Source organism: Sus scrofa, chromosome 8 (genome assembly GCF_000003025.6).
Source record: "Sus scrofa isolate TJ Tabasco breed Duroc chromosome 8, Sscrofa11.1, whole genome shotgun sequence".
In the NCBI taxonomy this organism is placed as follows: Eukaryota; Metazoa; Chordata; class Mammalia; order Artiodactyla; family Suidae; genus Sus; species Sus scrofa.
Window position 1 is genome coordinate 40,050,380 of NC_010450.4, and position 26,364 is coordinate 40,076,743.

The 26,364-nt window shown below is 37.4% G+C and overlaps 1 protein-coding gene across 2 annotated transcripts in view; it reads right to left on the reverse strand.

The window, feature by feature from the left end:
* SCFD2 (sec1 family domain containing 2) overlaps nucleotides 1-26,364 on the reverse strand; it is a 430,377-nt gene that overhangs the window by 334,852 nt on the left and 69,161 nt on the right. For both annotated transcript variants that reach the window (XM_003482381.4, XM_021101212.1), the window contains exon 4: nucleotides 12,384-12,559. In XM_003482381.4, coding sequence (XP_003482429.2) covers nucleotides 12,384-12,559 — 176 coding nt within the window. The remainder of the gene's footprint in view (nucleotides 1-12,383; nucleotides 12,560-26,364) is intronic.

The window sequence follows — 26,364 nt, forward strand, 5'->3', positions numbered from 1 at the left end:
AAAAGACAAAATAAAATAAGTTAAACCTCACACATTATTTCCAAATATCCCAGAATCCAGGGATGTTTAAGAGCATAAGCATCATGACAATCCGACATTTTGATCACTTTCCCATGAGCTCTGGGATGTATTTGTGAATAAGGTCAACAAGTTTCAACTGTCTTATAATCAAGCAGAGAGAGACAATGAGTATGCAAACAAAACAATGTCAGCAAATGAGAGGCAGATATAAAGCAAAGCAATGCAGAAAGCCACACAGGAAAGGCTGCCCCTATGAGATGGCATTCATTTTGATCTCACCAGCCAAGAGAAGATCTAGAAAAGAACACTCTAATAAGAGGGACCAGCACAGAGTTCTCGTCATGGCACAGTGGAAATGAATCGGACTAGGAACCGTGAGGTTTCGGGTTTGATCCCTGGCCGTGCTCAGTTGGTTAAGGATCTGGCGTTGCTGTGGCTGTGGTGTAGGCAGGCAACTGTAGCTCCAACTGGACCCCTAGTCTGGGAACCTCCACATGCCACGGGTGCAGCCCTAAAAAGCAAAAAATAAATGAGGGGGGGGACTAGCAATTTTTAAATCTGCAAGGTTTCCTATTTCTCAGAATCAAAGCAGCTTTAGCTCTAGTTGTCTTTATTAAGTCCTGCTATACAGGGCGGAGGAAGAGAGAGAAAAAGAGAGAGTGTGCATGTACGTTCACACTCGGGAAGGGGGTGCCTATAACACGGCTAGTGGAATTAATACCTAACAGCTAAGGATAACATGGAACACTCCAAAACCAGGAAGAAAGAGGGCCTGGGGCCATGCAAAGAGAAAAGAGAATAAATAACACAAATGGTTAAAGAAGCTGAAAGACAGGAAAGTCTTAGTATTCAAAAATTATTTTCCTTCGCTTGTTCTAAACAGTGCTTCTGGGTGTGTATATCTCTTACATAAAAAACTAATTTCAGGTATACTGTTCTAACTAAATTTTAGTTCCAGGTGAGAAATGAGCAGTTGTACATAAAAAATCCAACATGTCTTTAATCAAAATGAGTTATATACCAAACAGGTTTTAAAAATCCTTTTGGACCCCTAGCCTGGGAACCCCCATATGCCAGCCCTAAAAAACAAAAATAAATAAATAGTTTAAAAATAATCAAATTATCTGTACATTAGTATTGTAAATTAGCATGATATTTTAAATATTACACAATTTATATTTCACTCTAGGGACCCAAGCTCAGTCAACACATTCTTGAGCTATCAGCAACCCACTCATAAAAATCTTAACCTAAGACCTCATAATGCCAGCCTAAGCAATCATTCCCAAAGCATCTTTTCTTTGGTCCTAGAGCAGTTTAAGGGAAAGTTCAGTATTACTTAAATAATCACGATGTATCCACAGCATAGTCGAGTAGTCACAAATTCACCTAAAAGAAAGATCACCTTCTTAACTTATGATAGGTGCTATAGTGAGATGACTATACCAAATGACAAACCTTTTGTCATAGCCATGGCCAGTGAAGGCAAGCTGCCACTCAAATGCCACTATTTTAACACAATGGCTTTGCCAACACAGCAGTGAGGAAGATACCAAGTGAGGCCCAAGACCTAGGGAAATTTTCATCCACTTCTTACCTTCAAAATCCCATTTCATTGACTCTAAGACACTACTGATTATAACAAATGCCACTGATTTATGGACCCCAGCAAGGGAAAAAACTCTGCAATTAAATTAAGAAGTGCCATTGATTCCAAGACCCCAGCAAGGGAAAAAACTCTGCAATTAAATTAAGAAGTGCCATTGATTCCAAGAGCATATTTCAGAAATATGAAAATATGAAAAAATGGACATCTTAGAATTAATAATAGTATTCTTCAAGCCAAATACGTCCCTTTTGTTTTCAGAATGGAAAATGACTTCCACTATTTTCAGCCCAATCATTAAAAAAAGACAGTTTTCCTCCTTTTTATGTTCATCCCTATCTCTCTTTGTATACAACTGCTTAATACAAATGTCCAAAGAGGTAACTGATAAATTCCCATTTTTTTCCTTTTTCCAAAAATATTTAAGACATTTCATTCAAAACTAGCTGTTGCCAACTTGCTTTAAAGAATAAGATGGGTGGAGAAAGACGACGCTGCCAGCCAGTAAGGGTAGATTCTGATCCTGGAAGAGCTGGGTACCACAGTGATCTCCTCAGGCAGGACCCCTCCCAGGAGGAGAAAAGACAGAGTTGAGCCCATTCATTGGTCCCAAACTTGTCAAGCATATAAAAGACCCCTCTCCCTAAGAGAGGAGGGATAAGGGTGAGGGACAGACCAAGAGTGTGCCTAGGGAAACCCCTCCTTGTGGAAATAGGCATGCAGGTCAAGGGGCGGGAGTGGCAGCGTTTCCCACTAATACTTGCCTTTGTAGTTAATTTGATGGAATGCTGTGAAAAACACTGTAACATAGTAAGAAACATGCATTTGGTCTTTGCCCCAGTTCCTGGCACATAGCTCCTAAAACCCTTGTAAATTCCTGAGCAATAGGGGTGTTAGGAGCATCTTTTGTTCTAATATTTGGTCATGGACCCTAATTATTGGTATATAGAACTCCTAAATCCCTTGGAATTTCCTGGGTGATAGGAACTATCTTTTGTTCTACTGTGATTTGGGGCGGATTCCCGGGTAGCTCCTGGCTGGGGACTGGTTAGAAGCCAAGAGTATAAGCTTGGAACTTTCAGTCTCATCACCCATCCTCATCCTCCAGAGAAGGAAAGAGGGCTAGAGAGTGAGTCAATATGTAATGCCTCCATGATGAAGCCTCCATAGAAATCCTTCCAGTAGAGAGGTCAGAGAGCTCTGGGGCTGGGAAACACATCCACCTACTGGGAGGGGGACACACATCCCAACTCCATGTGGACAGAAGCTCTGGCTCTTGGGTCCTTTTGGACCTCACCCTGTGTACCTGTTAATCTGGCTGTCATTTTTTTTTTTTTTTTTTTTTTTTTTGTTAAAGACAGTCCTTTACTACACTTTTCTCTGTCATCTTTTTTTTAAGTTTTATTTCTTTATTTATTTTTGTCTTTTTAGGGCCACACCCGCAGCATACAGAGGTTCCCAGACTAGGGGTCAAATTGGAGCTGTAGCCGTCAGCCTACACCACAGCCGCAGCAATGCGGGATCCAAGCCACGTCTGTGACCTACACCACAGCTCACGGCAACGCCAGATCCTTAACCCACTGAGTGAGGCCAGGGATTGAACCTGCGTCCTCATGGATACTAGTTAGATTCATTTCCACTGAGCCACAATGGGAACTCCTGGTGTCATTTTGTAACCTTTGTAATATCATCAATAATAAACTGGTGAAACTGAAATAAAGATTCCCCTGAGCTTTGTGAGCCACCATAGCAAACTACAGAATTCACAAAGGGGGTCATGGGAACTCTGAGGTACAGCCTGTTGTCAGAATTATGAGAGGCCCAGACTTGCAACTGATGTCTCAAGTAGGGACAGTCTTGCAGGACTGAGCCCATAACCGGTAGGGTCTGTGCTAATTCCATTTAGTTAGTGTCATAATTGAACTGTAGTACACCAGTGGGTGTGACACTCAGTGAAGACTTAGAGGATTGATTGGTGTGGGGAAAAACTCTACATATTTGGTGTCAGGAGTGTTAAGAACGGAGTGTAAAAGAAACAAAAGATTTTCTTTTAAATATGTTCCACAATTTTCCTTCTCAGGAAAAATCCTATGAAAAATCTCCCTTATCTGTAAACAACACTCAGATCTGACTTTAGGGATCACCTTTTTCTGCCTCTTCCTTCCCTCTTCATCCAAATGCTATCACCAGCACTTTCACAGGTGACAAATCAGGACCTCCCAGGGTGCCAGTGAAGTCAGGAACAGACCTAACATGAGCCGTTTCATTTCCAAGCCTAGCCATCTGGACTGGGACCTAATAAAAGCACTAAAGGAAAAACCCAGCAATTTGTTATAGGACGAACATACTGTCATTTAGTTTAGCTAAACCTGACCTGTTGCAGAAGGAATATTCTGAAATTTAGTATCTCATAAAGAAAACTAATTCTACCTATTAAAAACTACTTCGGGAACTAATAAAATGCTGTGCCTACTTTTCACTGCAAAGACAGATAACATTTAAAACTAAAGCAGCATTTACCTGGGAAATCTTGAGTGGCTCTATAATTCATTTATATTTTATTTAAAAGTCATTTTTCAAGTTGGATTTTTTTATTTAGAAATGTAAATTCTACCTAAAGAAAGGAATGGAGATAGATATTACATAAATGTATTTATAAGGTATGTTTTTTATAAAGTATAAACACAGCTGTTTCCTCTACTACATAGTTTGCTATCATTTTATAACCATAATAAATTATGGTCAATAAAAGTTTTTCTTTGCAGCAATTAGCATAAAAAATCAGATATACACTGTAGAAACAATGAGATTTAAATCTGGGTTTAAAGAAAAATACTGTCAAACACTATTAAATAGTAAGTTAAAAAGACAGTAACATTTTTCTAACAGTCTCATTCTTCCTTAATAAATTTTAATTTAGAAAAAAAGACTAAGTGAGAATATATTATAAGCATTACTTGCATAAAATAATTGGCATTTACAATATTTTGGCTCAGCTAAAAGAATAAATAAAAACTATTATTTATTGAGCATTTAGTGTATGTCAAGAACTGTATTGAGTGATACACACATGTAATCTCATTCTATCCTAACAACAACACTAGGAGGTGGTCACTTTATTCCCATTCAGTTAGAGAAGCTAGATCAAACTTCCTGGCTTTACTACCAAAAAAAGAATTGTTGGGAGTTCCCATTCTGGTTCAGTGGAAACGAATCCAACTGGCATCCATGAGGATGCAAGTTCCATCCTCGGCCTCACTCAGTGGGTCTGGGATCTGGCTAAGCCATGTGCTGTGGTGTAGGTTGCAGATGTGGCTCAGATCCTGTGTTGCTGTGGCTGTGGTGTAGACAGCATCTGCAGCTCTAATTCAATCCCTAGCCTGGGAACTTCCATACACCATGGGTGTGGCCCTAAAAAGAAAAATAATAATAATAATTCCTCATAGGTTACCATCAAATTAAGTAGACCATACTATGATTAAAAGGAAAGCCAAGCTACTTTTACAAGTGAATATATTCATCGATGGAATGTAAATACATCAATGTTGAGGTTAAACTTCTTTGTTTCTACATTTTAAACTTGAAACAGAAACAGAATTACTTTTTAATTAGTACACATGTAACTGAATGCCTAAAACACAGACTGTGATATTGGACATTGGTGAAAAGGGGGGAAAAAAGGAGTTGAGAAGATGCTTTATCCCTTTTGGTTATTAAAAACACTCACTAGTAATAAATACTAGATTTTTCCCAATAATAATCGAAATGTTTCTTTTTGGAACACAAATTTTTTTTTATTTTTTGGTCTTTTGTCCTCTTTAGGGCTGCACCAGCGGCATATGGAGGTTCCCAGGCAAGGGGTCTAGTTGGAGCTATAGCCACCGGGCCTACACCAGAGCCACAGCAATGAGGGATCTGAGCCACGTCTGCGACCTACACCACAGTTCACGGCAACGCCAGATCCTTAACCCACTGAGCAAGGCCAGGGATCAAACCCTCAAACTCATGGTCCTAGTTAGATTCTTTTCCGCTGCGCCATGACAGGAACTCTGTGGAGCACACAATATTATCTTTCTGTCATTTTCCAGAGCCTGAGTCAAACAAAAATCTTATGAATAGTACTCAGATCTCTTGCTGACCAGTTGTGAAATCCCCAGAACCACCAGAGGAGGCAAGAAAGGCACCCATGGGGAGGCTGGGGGACAGCAATCTATCAAAACAGAGTGACAAAGCCTGAACGGGGAGGTGAAAGCATCCAAATAGGGGCCAGAGGCTGACATGGGCAGTCAAAGCCCTCAGAGTGGGGAGGGCAGCTGTGCCCTGGGAGCAGCAGTGGGGCTTGCTCTGGGGTTCTGGAGCCTGAGTGGGGTGAGGAGGACACCCACATAGGAGGTGGAGGCCAGGCGGCACAGCACTAGGGGTCAGAGGTGAAGAGGGCATCTGTGTGGAGAGATACCAGCAGGGGTGCCTTTGTGTGACATAAAGAACATCTATGTGGGTGTGGCCAGGGCCTAGAGCAGGAAAACAAGCCCAGGTGAGATGAGGAAGGCATCCTCAAGAGGGGAAGCAGTTCTAATGGAAAAATGGCTATATACAGGGGGGATTCACAGATGAGGAAAAGGAGAAAACCAGAATGAGCCCTGTGGTATCACATTAGAATTGTGACCTGGTTTTCAATAAAAGATACAGATACAGGTGATATAGACAGATATGGATATAGACATAGATATAGATATACATAAAATACAAGGAACAACTCACAAATGTACAATCATGGTGAGAAATCTGAAAACACTACTGTCAGAAGCTAATAAGTAAGGAGATAAAGAATTTTTAAAAGTATCTTTGAATCACTTATATTTATTTTAATTATATAATAATATGTATTTTAATATATAACATATATTATGTATGATTATTATAAGCTAAGGGACATTTATGGAACCCTACAGACAACAGAGAATAAACATTGTTTTTGAGAATTATGTGGAACTTTCATAGAAATGAATCACATACTAAGAAAGTCATAAGAATAAGGAAATTATATCATTCCAAACATATTCTCTAACCACAATCTAATAATCAATTAAAAATAAGTTTTTTAAAGACCCCATACATTTATAAACCTAAAAACATCATGCAATCTAAATATAAATAAATAAGTGGAAAAATCATAACAGAAACTGTGAAATATTTAGTATTGAATAACAACAAAGGTAATCAAGACTTCTAGACTAAGCTATAGCAGTATTTAGAGGGAAATTCAGAATCTTAAATACATTATTTGAAAGTAAGAAGTTAAAAAAAGAACAACAGAGTAAAACCAAACAGTATGAAAGAGAAATTCTCTTGTGGTGCAGTGGATTAAGGATCCAGCATTGTCACTGCAGCTACTTGGGTCACTACTACGGCACAGGTTCGATCCCCGGTCCAGGAACTTCCACATGCCATAATAAAGTTAAATTTTTAAAAAAGTAATAGATACAGAAGAAAGAAAATTCAAAAAGTGACAGAAATTAATGAAATATAAAATAAAGAGCACCAATGAGTATATCAAATTAAAAATCTAAAGTGGATTCTCTGGAATGACTAATAAAATTCTGCTAGTATGAACCAAAATTAAAAAGAGATTAAATGCAATAAAAATACTAGGCATTGAAAAAGGAATTACAACTATAAAGTCAAAGGAGATTTTTACAACTTTAAGAGGATTCTCTGACTAAATTTATGCCAATTTGAAAACATAGATCAATGGATTTGAACTAATATAAACTACCAAAATAATCTCAAAAGAAACACTGAAGAATTTAAGGAAGTAAATGGGAAGTAAAAGTCTAAATCTAACAATAACGCAACACATCCAGGTGATTCTTCAGGCATATATTGCATTTTTTTTTTTTTTTTTTTGGGCTGGGCTCACAGCATGTAGAACTTCCAGAGCCAGTTCTGGAACCTGCGAAACAGCAGCAACCTAAGCTGCTGCAGTGACAATGCCAGATCCTTAACCCACTGCACCACAAGAGAATTTCTGTGCATATTTTACTTTTAAGCAACTAATAATTCCCTTCTTATACAAACAGCTCCAAAGAATACAAAAATTGAAACTCATTCTAATTGATTTTACCAAATTACTATAACCTTTGTTTTAAAACCAGACAATGTCAGCACAATATAGAAAAATTGTAAGCTAATCTCAGCTACAAACATAAATGCAAAATGACTAAATAAAACATTAGTAACCTAAATGCATCAGTAAGTGTGTGTGTGTGTGTGTGTGTGTGTGTGTGTGTGTGTGTGTGTGTGTGTGTGTGTATTTATGTCTGTGTATAGGAAGAAGTTAAACTTATCCCAGGAATACAATAATGATTATTTAACATTAAAAAAATATATAAATACAATTCACCACATTAACAGATTAAGGAAGAAAAACCACATATATACATTTATCTAAAAAATTCATAATCAGTATTAAGTAAAATTTAATACTCCTGCATGATAAAAACAGCAATAACAACTCAGCAAAATACAATTAGGACAGAACTTTCCTAGCATGATTAAAAACAAAACAATATATAAAAGACTATACTTTCAGGGATTATAATATTTAATTGCAAAATTTTAGAACATTTTCTTTAAAGTCAGGAATAAGATGAAAATTTCTATCGTCATTGGTCTCTGTTGAGTGGGGTTCTAGTATGCCTGGTCAGGATACTACTACTACTTTAAAAAATAAAGTGAGGAGTTCCTGTCATGGCGCAGTGGTTAACGAATCTGAGTAGGAACCATGAAGTTGCGGGTTCGATCCCTGGACCTGCTCAGTGGGTCAGGGATCCGGCATTGCTGTGAGCTGCGGTGTAGGTCGCAGATGCGGCTCAGATTCTGCGTTGCTGTGGCTGTGGTGTAGGCCAGCGGCTACAGCTCCCATTGGACCCCTGGCCTGGGAACCTCCATATGCCGCAGGAGCAGCACTGGGAAAGGCAAAAAGACAAAAAAAGTAATAATAATAATGAAATAAATAAATAAATAATAAAGTGGTATCAAGTGCAGAAAGGAAGAAACAAAACTGCCATTATTCATAGGTAATATTACTGCCTGCAGAGGAAATACAGGAAAATCAATGAACCACAGCAAGAAATAGGAAAACAAACCAAAACACAAAATGCAAGGTTGTTGGACATATGATCACCAGTCAGAAATCAAAAGAATTCTGATACATCAGCAATAAACAATTAGAAAATTCAAGTTATAAATGGTATTATAATCACTAAAATACCCATAAAAAAACAGTAAATTTATTTTATAGAGAAAAGCATAAAACTGGATATATTAATTTTAACACTGTGGTACTAATTCTGTGATGGATAAACTGGCCATTGAGACTAGAAACTGAGATACAAATCTATTTTTTTTTTTTTTTTTTTTTGTCTTTTTGTCTTTTTGTTGTTGTTGTTGTTGCTATTTCTTGGGCCGCTCCTGCAGCATATGGAGGTTCCCAGGCTAGGGGTTGAATCGGAGCTGGAGCCATGGGCCTACGCCAGAGCCACAGCAACGCGGGATCCGGGCTGCGTCTGCAACCTACACCACAGCTCACGGCAAGGCCGGATCATTAACCCACTGAGCAAGGGCAGGGACCGAACCCGCAACCTCATGGTTCCTAGTCGGATTCGTTAACCACTGCGCCACGACGGGAACTCCACAAATCTATTTTTATATGAGATCTTAGTGTATCATATATCATTGAGAAGAGGATGATTATCTTTTGGTTCCAAATAACAGAAAACCAACTAAAATGTCTTAAGCAAGGAGTGGAAGAATCATCTCACAAAACAAGATATTTTGAAGTAAGACTCAAAAGTCATCATTAAGGATTTAGGTTTCATCCATCTTTCTCAGGATCTCAGTGAGTCTCCTTCATTATCACAAAATGCTCAAAGTGTCACAAACATACATCAAGAACAAGGAGGTTGTTTCTTCATTATATATTTTTCTACATGGGCAAAAGAAAATCTTTCCTAGAAGCACTTCCAGCAAACTTTCATTTGCCTCTCTTGGGCTAGAACTGCCAAAACAAGCATTAGATGGGAAAATAATAATATAGTCTGAGACCAGTAAGGATTTGCCTTAATTATATGGAAGATTAGTCACTGAAACAAAATTGGTGTTCCACCAACATGAAAAAGAGGGAAATGAGAGTTAGATAATTACAATGGAATTTGTCATAAATGCTATGGAGAGAAGAGGCTATCTATATAGAAGAAAAGAAAATGAGGTCCTAATAATATCATAAATAAAGATACATTCCAGGTGGATTAAAATTCAAATGTCAAAAACAAAAGTTAATTTTAGTAGAAAAATACCGAACAATGTACTTAGAAATTAGGGGTAGAAAAATATTCCCGATATAAAACATAAATAAGGATAAACCATAAAGGATAATACTCATTTAACTAGAGTATATCGAACATAAAATTTCTGTACAAAAAATTTACAGGAATTGAATTTAAAAGCCAAACACAGGAGTTCCCATCGTGGCGCAGTGGTTAACGAATCCAACTAGGAACCATGAGGTTGAGGGTTCGATCCCTGCCCTTGCTCAGTGGGTTAACGATCCGGCGTTACTGTGAGCTGTGGTGTAGGTCGCAGATGTGGCTTGGATCCCGCGTTGCTGTGGCTCTGGCATAGGCTGGCGGCTACAGCTCCGATTCGACCCCTAGCCTGGGAACCTCCATATGCCGTGGGAGCAGCCCAAGAAAAGGCAAAAAGACAAAAAAAAAAAAAAAAATGCCAACCACAGTCTGGGAGAAATATCTGCATTTGTAAAATAGTTTTTTTCTGTTATCCAGTAGATAAGTAAGTATAAGAATGAGTAATTGATAGAAGAGGAAAACTGAAGAGCCAATAAATACTATAAAAGGTACTCGGCCCCATCAGTCAGAGAAATGTACATTTATACAATGAGATAGCACTGACTCATTATTAAAAATGTTTAAGCTTGACAATACTGAGTGCTGGGCACCATGCTGGGAATCAAACCATTGCTAGCAGAAAGGTCCACTAGTTCACCTTCTTTGGTAATCAACTTGGTGATATTTAGAAAGCTCAACAAAACGCATGGTCAACAAAGTAACAATCCTTCCCAAGGTATATGCCCTAGAGACACTCTTTCACATGTGGCCCAGAAGACATGTTCCAGGATATCCATCTCATTCTTTCTAATCACACACACGCACACACACACCACCCTAATTATACATCAATAAGGACTGGATAAATAAATTGTTGAATATTCATAGAATTCAATAGTATAGTTTAAAGGAATGAACTAGATCTATACATATCAACTTGGATTATCTTAAAAAGAAAATGTTGAGAGGGGAAAGCAGATTGTTTAGGGATATTTATAATGTGATATCACTTCTATAAAAAGTAAAACCCATAACACGATACTCTGTATTATTTATGGAAAATAAATACTTAATAAAAATATGGAAACAAGAAATCAAGCTTGTGATTACCCCGGGGAAAAGAAAAAGGAGAATCAGAGCAGGAAAAGTCTATAGTACCAGAGGTGCTCAACTTTATCTCTAGTCTTATTTCTTTAACAAATAAGGATATAAAATAAATAAACATTAAGAAACTAGATTATATTGAATCTAGGTGTAAGGTCCATAAATATCTGTCATATCACTTTATATTTTGAAATAATTTATAATTTCTTGGGAGGCACGACCTCAACAGGTAGAAGTTCCTGGGCCAGGGACCGAATCTGTGCCACAGCAGCAACCTGAACCACAGCAGTGACAATGCCAGGTCCTTAACCACTGTGCCACTGTGCCACAAGGGGATTCCTGTAATTTTTTAAAATACACCTTTTTTTTAAGTTTCCTATGAAAAACATCAATAGTTGAAAGGTCCTACCCCACAAACATTCTTCATAAAGACTACAGAGTTTGCCTCCCTTCATGTACTACTAAGCATTATTTTAAGCCACTTGCTGTATATGTTGTTTAAGGATTAGAGACTAGTGAGTGTCAGAAGAAACATAAATAGCAGTTATATTCTAAAGGAAAAGTAGCAAGGATTGAATAAAGAGGCCATGAAGATCAAGAAAGTCAGAAAGAGAAGACAGATACCATATGATATCACTTATAACTGGAGTCTAATATACAGCAAAAATGAACATTTCCACAGAAAAGAAAATCATAGACTTGGAGAATAGACTTGTGGCCACCCCGGGGAGAGAGGGAGGGAGTGGGAGGGATCCGGAGCTTGGGGTTAACGGATGCAAACTATTGCTCTTGGAATGGATTGACAATGAGATCCTGCTGTGTAGCATTGAGAACTATGTCTAGATACTTACACTGCAACACAACAATGGGAGGAAAAAGCATGTATACATGTATGTGTAACTTGGTCCCCATGCTGTACAGCGGAAAAATAAATAAATAAATAAATAAATGAAAGATCCAAAGAGCATAAAACTGAAAAGAGGTTTTCAAAGTTTAGTTCAATGCTCAAAAAAAGTATTGAATGAGAAGCCAAAGATATCACTGTCTAAATAAATAAATAAGAGCAAGGATGGAAAAAGCTACTACTCAAATTTTAAATTGGGGGAACTTAGAGAATATGATCTAGCAGATATAGGGCATATGTCAGCAATATGATTTATGACTAAGATTATAATAAATATCAAGTTTTCCCATGGAAGTAAAAACTTTAATTATTAATATCCCAAGAAGCTCCCAAAGCAGCATACCTGGAGAAGGAGCCTTTCAAAAGCCAGAAAGTTGTCCCACTTGGCAGTCTGCGGGTGTTTCAGAGTTTGAATGGTGGCCAGCCCAAGCTGGAGGAGCCCACAGTGATTCCCTAGGGCTTTGAGGTTGTTCTTGAAGAGCTGGATATAGGACGTGAGCTGCCCCGGAGTGACTCTCCCTGGAAAAACATACAATTTATCAGCATACCCTCTTCTGGGAGTGGTGAAAATAATGAGAAGAATGTCGTTAACAATACTGCTGCCTTACATCAGCATTGAACTTCAGGGTGAAATCCAATCTTCCTAAGCTATTGTGACTCTTAAAACAACATGATGACAATAGCAAAGTTGAAACTATTAATTGCATTTTGCAAGGAAGAACACAGATGTTATGTGATCCTGCCAAGGCCATATTGCTAGAAGAATTCATTTCACAATTCTGCAATAGCCCATAAATAAGTTCTCAAGTAAAGTCATACAAATAAATATTTGTTGAGCTCAATAAATATTTACCTCTCCAAGTAACCAATCTAAGAGGCAAACAGGCAAGATTTCCAAATGTGTGTGTACATATGTATATAAGGGAAGAGGAAAAATACATTATGACTACAGCTAAAACTTTATCACCCAGTATTAGTGGGTTCATGACAATATTCATGAGCATAAAAATGCTGGCTGTTACACAGAGCAAAAATATATGAAGAACAGGGGTGGCAAAAACACTGGAAGATGAGATATTAGAAGAAAGGGTTTGGTGTGGGTGACATAGCACATTTACTACAATAGTCACCAAGAACAAGAGTGAGATCCCACTTCATGAAAGACTAGAGATTGTACAAAAACAAACAAAACAAAACAAAACAAAAAAACGAAAACAAAACCTGGAGTTTCCTTTGTGGCTCAGCAGTTAATGAATCGACTAGGATCCATGAGGACAAGGGTTCAATCCCTGGCCTTGCTCAGTGGGTTAAGGATCTGGCAGCGGCCATAAGCTGTGGTGTAGGTCGCAGATGTGGCTTGGATCTGGTGTTGCTGTGGCTGTGGTTTAGGCCGGCAGCTGTAGCTCCCATTCAACCCCTAGCCTGGGAACATCCATATGTCACAAGTGTGGCCCTAAAAAAAAAAAAAAAAAAAAAAAAAAAAAACCACCTGAAGACTCACTCCTTCAGAGCCCTTAAGTCCAACTTTTGCCTATAGCAGTCCTTTCATTTAGTCACTTCCCTCTCCAATGTGTAAAATTTCATTCCTAACACTCCTCAATGCTACGTGCAAAACACCTGAACACCACAGACTCTCCCCAATGGCAAGAGGGCCAAATATGGATACGAGTCAAGTAAATCTTTCCTATACATCTATCTAACCCACAATGTGTTCGTGGTTCGCTCTCCAAGGCCCCAAAAATCCAAGTTAGTTTCATTAATATCTGGCAATGAACCCCCCTCTATTTGTTCAGCAGTTTACCACTACCAGGATAAACTTTTTCCCTTCTGAATTTCATAACCACTCCATGGGGTAGCAAACAAGTCAGAGTTCAGTGTCTGGCACAGTGCTAAACGGCATTCAATTAATGGTTTTGTTAGAGATTACAATACACAAAAGACAAAAGACCTTGTCGCAAGAAAGTTACAAGCCTGCAACACATTCTATCTTTTCATTACATATTTTGAAGGGACTAAGAATTGTGAAGTGCCTTATTACCTATTTATCAGGGTGAGTGTTTAAAGAATAAGAATTGTGGGAATAATAAATAAGCGGGAATTATGAGCAGGAGCCTGAGTCTCACTAGTTTCTTCCGTCCCTCGGTAAAGCATAGTTCATTACTGATTCTCAGGTGGCAAATGGAGTTCCCCTCGTGGCTCAGTGGTTAATGAATCTGACTAGCATTCATGAGGATGCAGGTTTGATCCCTGGCCTTGCTCAGTGGGTTAAGGATCCGGTGTTGCTGTAAGCTGTGGTATAGGTCGCAGATGCGGCTTGGATCCCACATTGCTGTGGCTGTGGTGTAAGCCAGCAGCTGCAGCTCAGCTCCAATTCAACCCCTAGCCTGGGAACCGCCATATACAACCCTAACAAAACAACAACAAAAAAAAGCAAAAACAATCAAGTGGTAAGCTGACCATGTGCTTCTTAAATACTGATAGAGAAGAGGCTCATCAACACTTTCTTTTGTTTGTTTTGTTTTTTTTTTTTTTTTTGTCTTTATAGAGCCGAACCTGTGGCATATGGAGGTTCCCAGACTAGGGGTTGAATAGGAGCTGTAGCCGCTGGCCTACACGACAGCCACAGCAACTCGGGATCTGAGCCAATTCTGCAACCGACACCACAGCTCACGGCAACGCCAAATCCTTAACCCACTGAGCAAGGGCAGGGATTGAACCCGCAACCTCGTGATTCCTAGTTGGATTTGTTAACCACTGAGCCACGAGGGGAACTCCTACACTTTCTTTGCTTTGTTTATTTGTTTGTCCTAGGGCTGTACCCTAGGCATATGGAAGTTCCCAGGCCAAGGATTGAATCAGAGCTGCAGCTACCAGCCTACACCACAGCCACCGCAACGTGGGATCTGAGGCATATCTGCAAACTACACCACATCTCACAGAATCCCCAGATCCTTAACCCACTGAGCGAGGCCAGGGATTGAACATGCATCCTCTTGGATACTAGTAGGGTTCTTCACCACTGAGCTACAACAGGAACTGCTCTTTGCTTGGTTTTGAGTCAGGTTGATTAAGGCATAATTTACATACAGCAAAATTCACTGTTTTCAGGTTCAGGGTGTTCTCAAAATAGTTCTATGAATTTTGACAAATGCATGTTGTTGGATAAGCACTGTCAACCAAGATATAGAATATTTCCATCACTACAAAAATTTCTCTCTTTATATTAAATTTTCTCTCCTCATCCCCAGCCATTGGCGAATACTTATCTATGCTTATCTGATTTCTGTCCCATAGTTTTGCCTTTCTAGAATATCCTATAAATGGAATCATATGGTACATATCTTTCAGAGTCTGGTTTCTTTCACTTTAGCATAAGGTACTGGAAGTTATTTCATGTTGTTGCTTGTATTAGTAGTTTGCTCCCTTTCCTCACTGAGTAAAAATCTACTGTATGAATGTGCCATGGTTCAGCCATTTATTTATCCACTCACCAGTTAGTGATCATCTAAGTTGTTTCCAATTTTTAGAAATTATGAATAAAGCCTTCACAAACAACTTTGTATGGGTTTTTAATGTGTGTGTCTGTGGATATATGGTTTCATTTTTCTTAAGTAAATTTCTATGGTTGCCAGGTCACATGCTAAGTGTTTGTTTAAATTTATAAGAAACTGGCAAACTAATTTTCAAAGTACGCTGTTCCACCAGCAACAAAAGAGAATTCTATTGTCTCGCATCCTCACTAGCACTTGGTATCATCAGTTATTTTGGTTTTAGCCATTACAATAGCTATCGCACAACATCTCATTACGGGTTTAATATATATTTTTCTAACAACTAGTAATATTGGTCATCATTTCATGTGCTCACTTGCCACCCCATATATTTTTTTGGTGAAGTGTTGGTTCAAATCTTTTGCTCATTTTTATTAGGTTGTTTATTTTCTTATTATCGAAAATTATTGTTGTGAGTGCCATTAACTTTTACCAATCCATTGGTTCAACATATATTTCTGAGCCAGGAGCTGTTCTTACTGCTAAGAATAAACCCATGAACAAATGAGACAAAAATGTGCCCTCATGGCCAACAAATAAAGACGACAAATGATTCCTTGGTGCTCTCCTAATTAATTCAGCCCATCACTTGTCATTCTCTTCTTAAGAGCTGAAGATCTTTTGTGCAAATGATTAACATTTTTATAGAATAACATCTTCTGACACATTACATATTAACATTAAATATATAAAAACAAATTTTCACATGAAATGGATTCAAATCCAACACTGCCATGAGCTCCATTTGTTTATACACTGTAATGCCTGTGATAGCAGTGTGGTCCCTGCACATAGATTTTTGTCCATCAAGAGAGACAATGTGAGTTCCATTGGGGTGCAGTGGGTTAAGAATCCAGCTAGAGTGACTTGGGTCACTGTGGAGGCACAGTTTTGATCTCTAGCCCAGGATAGTGGGTTAAAGGATCTGGCATTGCAATAGCACAGGTCGCAGTTGTGGCTTGGATTCAATCCCTGGCCCAGGGAAATTCCATGTGCCGTGGGTATGGCCATAAAATTAAAAAAGAGAGAGAGAGAGAGAGAAAAAAGAGAGAGAGAGAGAGAGAGAGAAAGAGAGAGAAAGAGAGAAAGAGAGAAAGAGAGAAAGAGAGAAAGAGAGAAAGAAAGAAAGAAAGAAAGAAAGAAAGAAAGAAGAAAAGAAAGAAAGAAAGAAGTTCCCTTTGTAGCTCAGTGGTTAATGAACCCTACTAGTATCCACAAGGATATGGGTTTGATCCCTGGCCTCACCCGGTGGGTTAAGGATCCAGCATTGCTGTGAGCTGTCGTGTAGGACACGGACACAGCTCAGATCCAGCGTTGCTGTGGCTGTGGCATAGGCCAGTAGCTACAGTTCCAATTCAACCCCTACCCTGGGAACCTCCATATGCTGAGGGTGCAGCACTAAAAAGACAAAAGGAAAAAGATAAAAAGAAAAAGAAAAGAGTGAGACAGTCATAAAACAATTATGCAAACAATTACTTAATCATTATTGTGGTAAGTACTGCTAAAACGTCTTGAAAGTGTGAAAGGCTCTCTGTGCTATGTAATTGCCTACCTTTCCAACCCTATCTCCTGGACTGAAGGGGGAGGAATAGAAAGGCTCCAAATACATACAATCCATTCATAACATAACTGTCTTTTAGAGAGATGTCAAGAAATGGAAATCATCAGAGAGAGTCACCAGGTCTATTTAGACTTCAATAGCAATAACCATATGTTCAATTTAAAGATAAGAATGTCTTCAATTCAAAAACATAGTTAAGCTTTTTATCTAGTTAGCATTTTCCTAGCTCAGAGTTGGACTCAATGACTATATTTTCCTAACACCATCTTCCCACAGAAAGCATGTGGTCCAAAGCAACAAATGGATATATTTCATAACAGGAAATGCCAAAAGAATACTACATTGTGATTAGGAATTATTCACCCTTACTCCTCTATTTTGTTCCCTTCTGCATGCCTTTTCCTTATACACACAAGCTACTAACACTTTCTTAAATACGTCATGAGAGCAGGTAGTTTTTTAAACTTCATAATGTGCTAATTGGAATTTATTAAAAGAGTACTTCACATAAATGCTTTAAAATATAGGTTAGGGACATTTTTTAAATATACATTTAATCATAATCTGACATAAAACAAATCAAAAACAACTAACTGGCTACCAAAAATGCTAGAGTGAGACTAACAACTTGAGAAAACGTCTCAGTTCATATCATCTGAAACTGCAAACAACTAGAACCAGGTGTTAAAAAAGTAATAGACAAAACATTTATTCATATCTCACATTAAACCAACAAACAAGCTTGTCAGGCAGATTTACGTGGTGACTTTAAAATGTCAACCCAGAAAGCTTTGCAACACATTTTTAAAATCCATTAAAACAAGGGTTATTTTATATCAAGACTGCATAATATACAGCAACTCTATGAAAGGTGTTGACTTTGAAATTTGAAAAAATGGTTTTAAAGTAAAAAAAAATCTATTAGGCTTTCTTTTTCTTTGTTATAGTTTTTAAGAAAGAGAAATGTACTTCTGATTTCAATTCAGTTAAGGAAAAAAACCCAAAAAGTTATCAACCATTAAATTTATGTATATTTTTAAACTCTTGTTAAAAGAGAATTATCTCTTGGGAGAAAGGAGACATATTTGGAAAATAAAATGATTTAATATTTTATTATTATCTGTGATCCTTACAATATTGAATTCAATTGTATTCAAGTGCATTATGAAGACTATTTTCCCATTTAATACATACATTTGATAAACTATAACATTCTGAACCTGTTTTGTGGCTTAGAAAGATATATTTAAAATATCTACAAATATATGATTTTTTGTTGATATTCTTAAGGAGCATTCTGTCAGTGCTAGGTTTGATTTAATCCCCCAAATTGTGTCTTAATGATAGAAAGCAAGCACCATCAGAAATTTTGTCTAAAATAGCATATTTAGCTATTAAATGCTCTATTTTTTTTTTTTTGTCTTTTTGTCTTTTTGTTGTTGTTGTTGTTGTTGTTGCTATTTCTTGGGCCGCTCCCGCGGCATATGGAGGTTCCCAGGCTAGGGGTTGAATCGGAGCTGTAGCCACCGGCCTACGCCAGAGCCACAGCAACGCGGGATCCGAGCCGCGTCTGCAACCTACACCACAGCTCACGGCAACGCCGGATCCTTAACCCACTGAGCAAGGGCAGGGACTGAACCCACAACCTCATGGTTCCTAGTTGGATTCGTTAACCACTGAGCCACGACGGGAACTCCTTATTTTTTAAAAACTCTATAAGAAATAATAAATGTCATTGTTTTTCATTTATCATTTATTGTCATGAATACCCAATGTGAGAAATTTGAATAAATAAAGTTATGTTTTAAGACTTGCATTCCCAGAAATCAAATATCAACATTTCACACTAAAGCCAGTCATCAAATCACAAAAGAAGAGAACAAAAGAAGGGGGGTGGGAGAGAAGACCTATGAAAATAAATCCCAAACAATTAACAAAGTGGCAATAAGAACATACATATCAATAATTACCTTAAATGTAAATGAACTAAATGCTCCAACCAAAAGATCCAGACTGGCTGAATGGATACAAAAACAGGACCCACATATATGCTGCCTACAAGAAACTTCAGATCAAGGGACACATGAAAGTGAGGGGATGGAAAGAAATATTCCATGCAAATGGAAATCAAAAGAAAGCCCAGGCAGCAATACTTACATCAGACAAAACAGAATTTAAAATAAACACTGTCACAAAAAACAAAGGACACCACATAATGATCCAAAGATCAATCAAACAGGGTGATATAACAATTGTAAATATCTATGCACCCAGCAAGATGCTCAATATATAAAGTAAATGTTAATATAAATAAAAAGAGATATTTATAGTGACACAATAATAGTGGGGAACTCTAACACCCTACTTACATCAATGGACAGATCATCCAGACAAAAACCAGTAAGGAAACACATTTCCTTGTTGACATTTGACCAGATGTACTTAATTGATATTTATAGTGTATTCCATCCGAAAGCAGCAGAATACACATTCTTTTCAAGAGTCTATGGAATATTCTCCAGGATAGACCACATGATGGGCCACAAAACAAGCCTTGGTAAATTTAAGAAACTGAAATCAAATCAAGCATCTTTTCTGAACACAACTCTATGAGGCTAGAAATCAACTACAAAAATCAAAATTTTGTGGAGGCTAAACAATATGCTACTAAACAACCAATGGATCACTGAAGAAGTCAAAGGGAAATCAAAAAATAACTAGAGACAAATGAAAATTAAAACACAATAATACAAAACCTATGGGACGCAGCAAAAGCAGTTCTAAGGGGAAAGAAACTAGAACCTAAAGCAACTAGAGAAAGATGAAGAAATAAAACCCAAAGTTAGTAGAAGGAAAAAAAATCATAAAGAGCAGAGCAAGAGTTCCTGCCATGGCACAGTGGGATAAGAATATGACTGCAGTGGCGTGGGTTGCTGCAGAGGTGTCGGTTCAATCCCCAGCCTAGTGCAATGGGTTAAAGGATCTGGAATTGCCACAGCTATGGCTTTGATTCAGTCCCTGGAAACTGGAAACCTCCATATGCCAGGGGTGAGGCCATTAAAAAAAAAAAAAAAGAGCAGAAATAAATCAAATAAACTAAAAAAAAAATAGAAAAGATTAATGGAATCAAGAGCTGGTTCTTTAAAAATAAATAAATAAATAAATAAGCAAAATGAATGAACCTTTAGCCAGACACAAGAAGAAAAAAAGGGGAGAGGCTCCAAACTAATAAAATTTGAAATGAATAAGGAGGAAATATAAAGGATCATAAGAGACTGCTATGAACAACTATATGCCAATAAAATGAAAAACCTAGAAGAAATGCAAATTCTTGAAAGATATAATCTCCTAAGACTGAATGTGGAAGAAATAGAAAATATGAACAGACCAAGCATCAGTACTGAAATTGAATCTATGACTTAAAAATTGCCAACAAACAAAAGTCCAGGATCAAATGGTAAATTCTACCAAACATTTGGAGAAGAGTTAACACCTATCCTTCTGAAACTATTCTAAAAAAAAACACAGAGAAAGGAACACTTCTGAACTCATTCTATGAGGCCACCATCACCCTGATACAAGAAAAGAAAATTACAGGCCAACATCACTGACGAACACAGATGCCAAAATCCTCAACAAAATACTAGCAAACTAAACTCAACAATACATTGAAAAAAATCATATACCATGATCAAGTAGAATTTATCCCAAGGATACAAGGATTTTTCAACATCTACAAATCAATCAGTGTGATACAACACATTAACAAATTGAAGAATAAAAATCATACAGTTACCTCAATTCGTGGAGAAAAATCTTTTGATAAAATTCAACACCTATTTATGATAAAACTCCCCAGAAAGTGGCACAGAGGGAACCTACTACATAATGAAGTCCATATATGACAAACCCACAGCTAACACCATACTCAATGGTGAAAAGCTGACAGCATTTCCTCTAAGATCAGGAATAAGACGAGACATTCTTGTCACTTTTATTCAACATAGTTTTGGAGGTCCTAGCCACAGCAATCAGAGAAGAAAAGTAATAAGAGAAGAAAAAGAAATAAAAGGAATCTGAATTGGAAAAGAAATGAAACTGTCACTGTATGCAGATGACATGACATCATACATAGAAAATTTGAAAGACCCTACCAGAAAACTACTAGCATTCATCATGAATTTGGTCAAGTTGCAGAATACAAAATTAATATACAGAAATCCACTGCATTTCTATACACTAATAACGAAATATCAGAAAGAGAAATTAAAGAAACAATCCCATTTACCACTGCATCAAAAAGAATACCTAGGAATAAACCTACCTAAGGCAAAAGTCCATATTCTGATAACTATAAGACGCTGATGAAAGAAATTGAAGATGACACAAACAGACGGAAAGTTATACCACATTCTTGGATTGGAAGAATCAATATTGTTAAAATGATCATACCACCCAAGGCAATCCACAGATTCAATGCAATCCCTATCAAATTACCTATGACATTTTTCACAGAACTAAAACAAAAAAAAAACTTAAATGTGTACAGAAACACAAAAGATCCTGAATAGCTAAAACAAACTTGGAAAAGAAGAACAGACCTGAAGGAATTAGACTTCCTGATTTCAGACTATACCAAAAAGCCATAGTAATCAAAACAGGACGGGACTGCCACAAAACAATCCAAGGAATAGGCTTAAAAGCCCAGAAATCAAACTACACACTTATGATCAATTAATCTATGACAAAGGTGGCAAGAATATGCAATTGAGAAAAGACAGTCTCTTCAATAAGTGGTACTGGGGAAACTAGACAGCTACATGTAGGAGAATGAAATTAAAACATTCTTTTTTAACATCACACACAAAATAAATTCAAAATGGATTAAAGACCTAAATGTAAGCCCAGGTACTATAAAACTCTTAAAGTAAAACATAAGTAGAATAATCTTTGGCATAAATCACAGCAATATTTCATGGGATCCATCTCCTAGCATAATGGAAATAAAAACAAAAATAAACAAATGGGACCTAATTAAACTTAAGTGCTTTTGCACAGCAAAGGAAACCATAAACAAAATGAAAAGACAACTTAGAGCCTGGGAGAAAAGGGGGCAGATGACCTAAATAGCCACTTCTCTAAAGAAGACATGTAGATGGCCAAAAGGCATATGAAAGATGCTTGACACTGCTAATTATTAGAGAAATGAAAATCAGAACCACAATGAGATATCACTTCACACTATTCAGAATGGCCACCATTTAAAAGTCTACAAATAATAAATACTGGAGAGGGTGTGGAGAAAAAGGAACCCTCCTACACTGTTGGTGGGAATGTAAATTAGTGCAGACACTATGGAGAACAGTCTGGGAGGTTCCTTAAAAAAAACTAAAGGTAGAGTTTTTAATCACACGATCTAGCAATCCCACTCCTGGGCATACATCCTGACAAACCTCTAACTCTAAAAGATACACACACTCCAGTGTTCATAGCAGCACTACTTACAACAGCCAGGACACGGAAGCAACCTAAATGTCTATCGGCAGAAGATTGGATAAAGGAGACATGGTATATATACACAATGGAATACTACCCAGCTATTTTTTAAAAAAAATGAAATAATACCATTTGTAGCAACACAGAGGGACCTAGAGATTATCATACTAAACGAAGTAAGTCAGACAGAGAAAGGGAAGTATATGTCATCACTTACACAAGGAATCTAAAAAAATGATATAAATGAACATATTTGCAAAACAAAAATAGACTTCACAGACATAGAAAGCAACCTTATGGCTGCCAAAGGGGATAGCAGGGTGGTAGGAGGGAAAGATAAATTAGAAGTTTGGGATTAACACATACACACTACTATATATATAACATAAACAACAAGGACCTACTGTACAGCACAGAGAATTATATTTAATATTGTGTAATAACCCATAGTGGAAAAGAATCTGAAAAAGAATATATATATTTGAATCACTTTGCTATACACTTGAAACTAACACAACATTGTAAATTAACTATACTTCAATTTTTTAAAAGTCAGCATTTCATTGGTCTGCTTTTTAATCATTTTTCCAATATAATAAAGGCAAAGCACATTAAAATATTTAAATATAATATGTTCTGTTAAAACTGGTTTATTAGCTCACACACAATTGGCAAACAGAAATAATTTCAATATTACACAAAAAAATCGCATCAGTTCATTTGTCATTTTTTTCTAATTATTTTAACATTTCATGTCACTAAATAAGAGCAGCTGAACACAAAATAAACAAGCATAGCTAAACACTGCAAACCACGAGAGGAACGAGCATCACGTCCAGCACCCACGTAGCCCTAGTTGTCCAAGCTCTTGGCTCTGCGTGGCCACGTGCCATCTTAGAAGTGCTTCCTGTTCGGTTCTCCCTGATCTTTAGTGCATTTTGCCTTTGCCTCCATAAGCAAACAGCCTCAGCTCCTCTTTACATCCCCTTCCAGTGAGCTACCTTCAACTCTTTTGTTCACTTCAAGTCCCATATATGCTGTAACATTTCTTTATGTATAGGAATTTTGGCATGTCTTTTAGACCGTGCTAGCATTTTTATCAAGATATTAATTGTTTCTGTTAGTGTTCTAATTATAAACTTCTATGGAGTTTTGAATAGGCTTCTGCTAATGATATTGTTTTAACATGAGCCCTGGTAACTAGTACATGATTTTGCAAAATAAGTTTTCCAGGAATGCATATAAATTTAGGCAACAACCTTCATACTACTATAAAGACAAAGATGGCAACTCTACTCAAATTAAACTCTTGGTTGGCAGGCAGCACTATTAGAGAAAATTTCCAATGGTAACTCAACAGTTGACATAAGAGAGCCAGAACCTTATGTGCAAAAGATGGTTTTGGAGTTTTGTAAATAATGTATAAAAGGTTCAAAGGGTAGACTGAGCACATAGGTTTACATCCTTTTCTCATTTCATCAGAAAGACAAAAAGGAATAAAAAAAGAAAGGAACACACGACAACAAAGAGATCGTGACATGGTCCATAAGCAGACAGAAGATTTCAAACACTTTCCTCCCCATCTGCTGGTTATCTTTACAACTTACATTACATACTAAAACTGTCTTTTTTGTTCTGTTAACTACAGATGGTATCCTATGACTTTTTGTCTTCCAAGCAGAGAATATTAGCTCCCCTTCCCCTCTTTCTACCTCTTATTTCCCCCTTTCATCTTTCAAATCATCTGCACTTTTATTTGCACCTGGTCAAGATTGATAGCATTTACATTTTGTGTTGTAACCATAATTTAGTGTTATGTGCTTTTTCCATAGTTTGACTCAAAAAATTCAAAATCAGTCAAGAGTGTATGCATGATTATGAACTATATAACTATTAATGGAGAGCCAAAGTACATGCTTTGATTACATCTTCTTATGTATACAATACACTTCGGTCCTAGAATGCTTGATGGGCTTTTTCAGGGGGATGTGGCAGGGAGCATTCTCTGCCTTAAAGCTTTAACATTTCCTACCTAATTTCAAATACACTGTCTTATCTATGAAGTCCATGTTTTTGCTTTTTTATTGAAGTCTAGTTGACCCATGGGGTGTTTTTTTTTTCCTTTTTTTTTCTCCCTAAATACTTTACTACCAAACTCCATTCTCCAACTCCATCAAGGGCAATTTGTTCTCTAGGCCTTTCAGCATAGCCAGCAGCCTGGAACACCTTTTATTGTGCTCTTCTGTTGGAACACTGTTTCTTTAAATCCCTGATTCTTCTTTCTGCTATACTGCCTTATTTTGCTGGACCCCTTTCAGTAACTTTCTCAGAAAAGGTGTGTGGAAAGCAAAGTTCTTTTATTTCTGAAAAGGCTTCTTCTTGCCCTTAAAATTTAATATTTTATTTGGGACTACAATTCGAGGTTGCTGATAAGTAATGTGAGCTATAATAGCCAAGACATGGAGGAATTCCTATTGTGGCTCAGTGGGTCAAAAAGCAGACTAATATCTAGGAGGATGTGGGTTCGATCCCTGGCCTCGTTCAGTGGGTTGGGAATATGGCATTGCCATGAGCTGCAGTATAGATCACAGATGCAGCTCTGACCCTGCGTTGCTATGGCTGTGGTATAGGCTGGCAGCTGTAGCTCCAATATGACCCCTACCCTAGGAACTTCCATATGCCACAGGTGCGGCCCTTAAAAAAAAAAAAGACGGAAAAAAAAGACATGGAAACAACCTAAATGTCCATTAACAGATGAATGGACTAAGATGTGGTACATATACACAATGGAATACTACTTGGCCATAAAAAGGACGAAACAATGCCATTTGCAGCAACACAGATAGAACTAGAGATTCTCATACTAAATGAAGCAAGTCAGAAAGAGAAAGACAAGTGCCATGTGATATCACTTACATGTGGAATCTAAAATATGCCACAGGTGATCCTATCTACAAAACAGAAGCAGATCATGGACATAGAGAAAAGGCTTGTGGTTGCCTGGTGGCGGTGGTGGTAGCGGGGGTTGGGGGGTGGGGGGTGGGTAGGGAATGGGATGGATGGGGAGTTTGGGGTTGGTGGATGCAAATTGTTACATTTGGAAAGGATGGGCAACAGGGTTTTACTGTACAGCACAGGGAACTGTGTGTGATTGGGTCACTTTGCTGTACAACAGAAAGTGAAGAAACATTGTAAATCAACTATAATTTTTTAAAAAGACAAAAAAAAATGTGAGCTCATCTCCCTTTTGTTCCTTTGTACATGAGCTGATTTTTCCATCTTGAGGTCCTTAGGACCTTCTCATTCTCTTCAACTCTGAGGACTCACAGTGATTGTGCCTAGTTTAGACAGTTTTTATTCTTTCCTTATTTCTCAGATTTGCCTATACTATTTGAAATGTCTTTCTTCACATCTGGCAAAGTCTCACATTCTTTCTTTGCTAATTTCCTGACCTCTCCTCACTCTCTCTTTCTAACACTTCTAATAATTTTGGGGTCTCCTGAATTGGTTCTCTATATCTTTTATTTTTTGCATCATATTTTCGTTTCATGTCTTATTCTTTATACATTTTAGGAGATTTTCTTGATTTACCTTTAAACTTTGGCTGAATTTTATTTTTACAATAATATCCCTATTTCCAAGTGTTCCTTTCTTAAGACAAACTTTATTGAGTTATAACTCACATACCATCAAACTCACCCTTAAAATATACCATT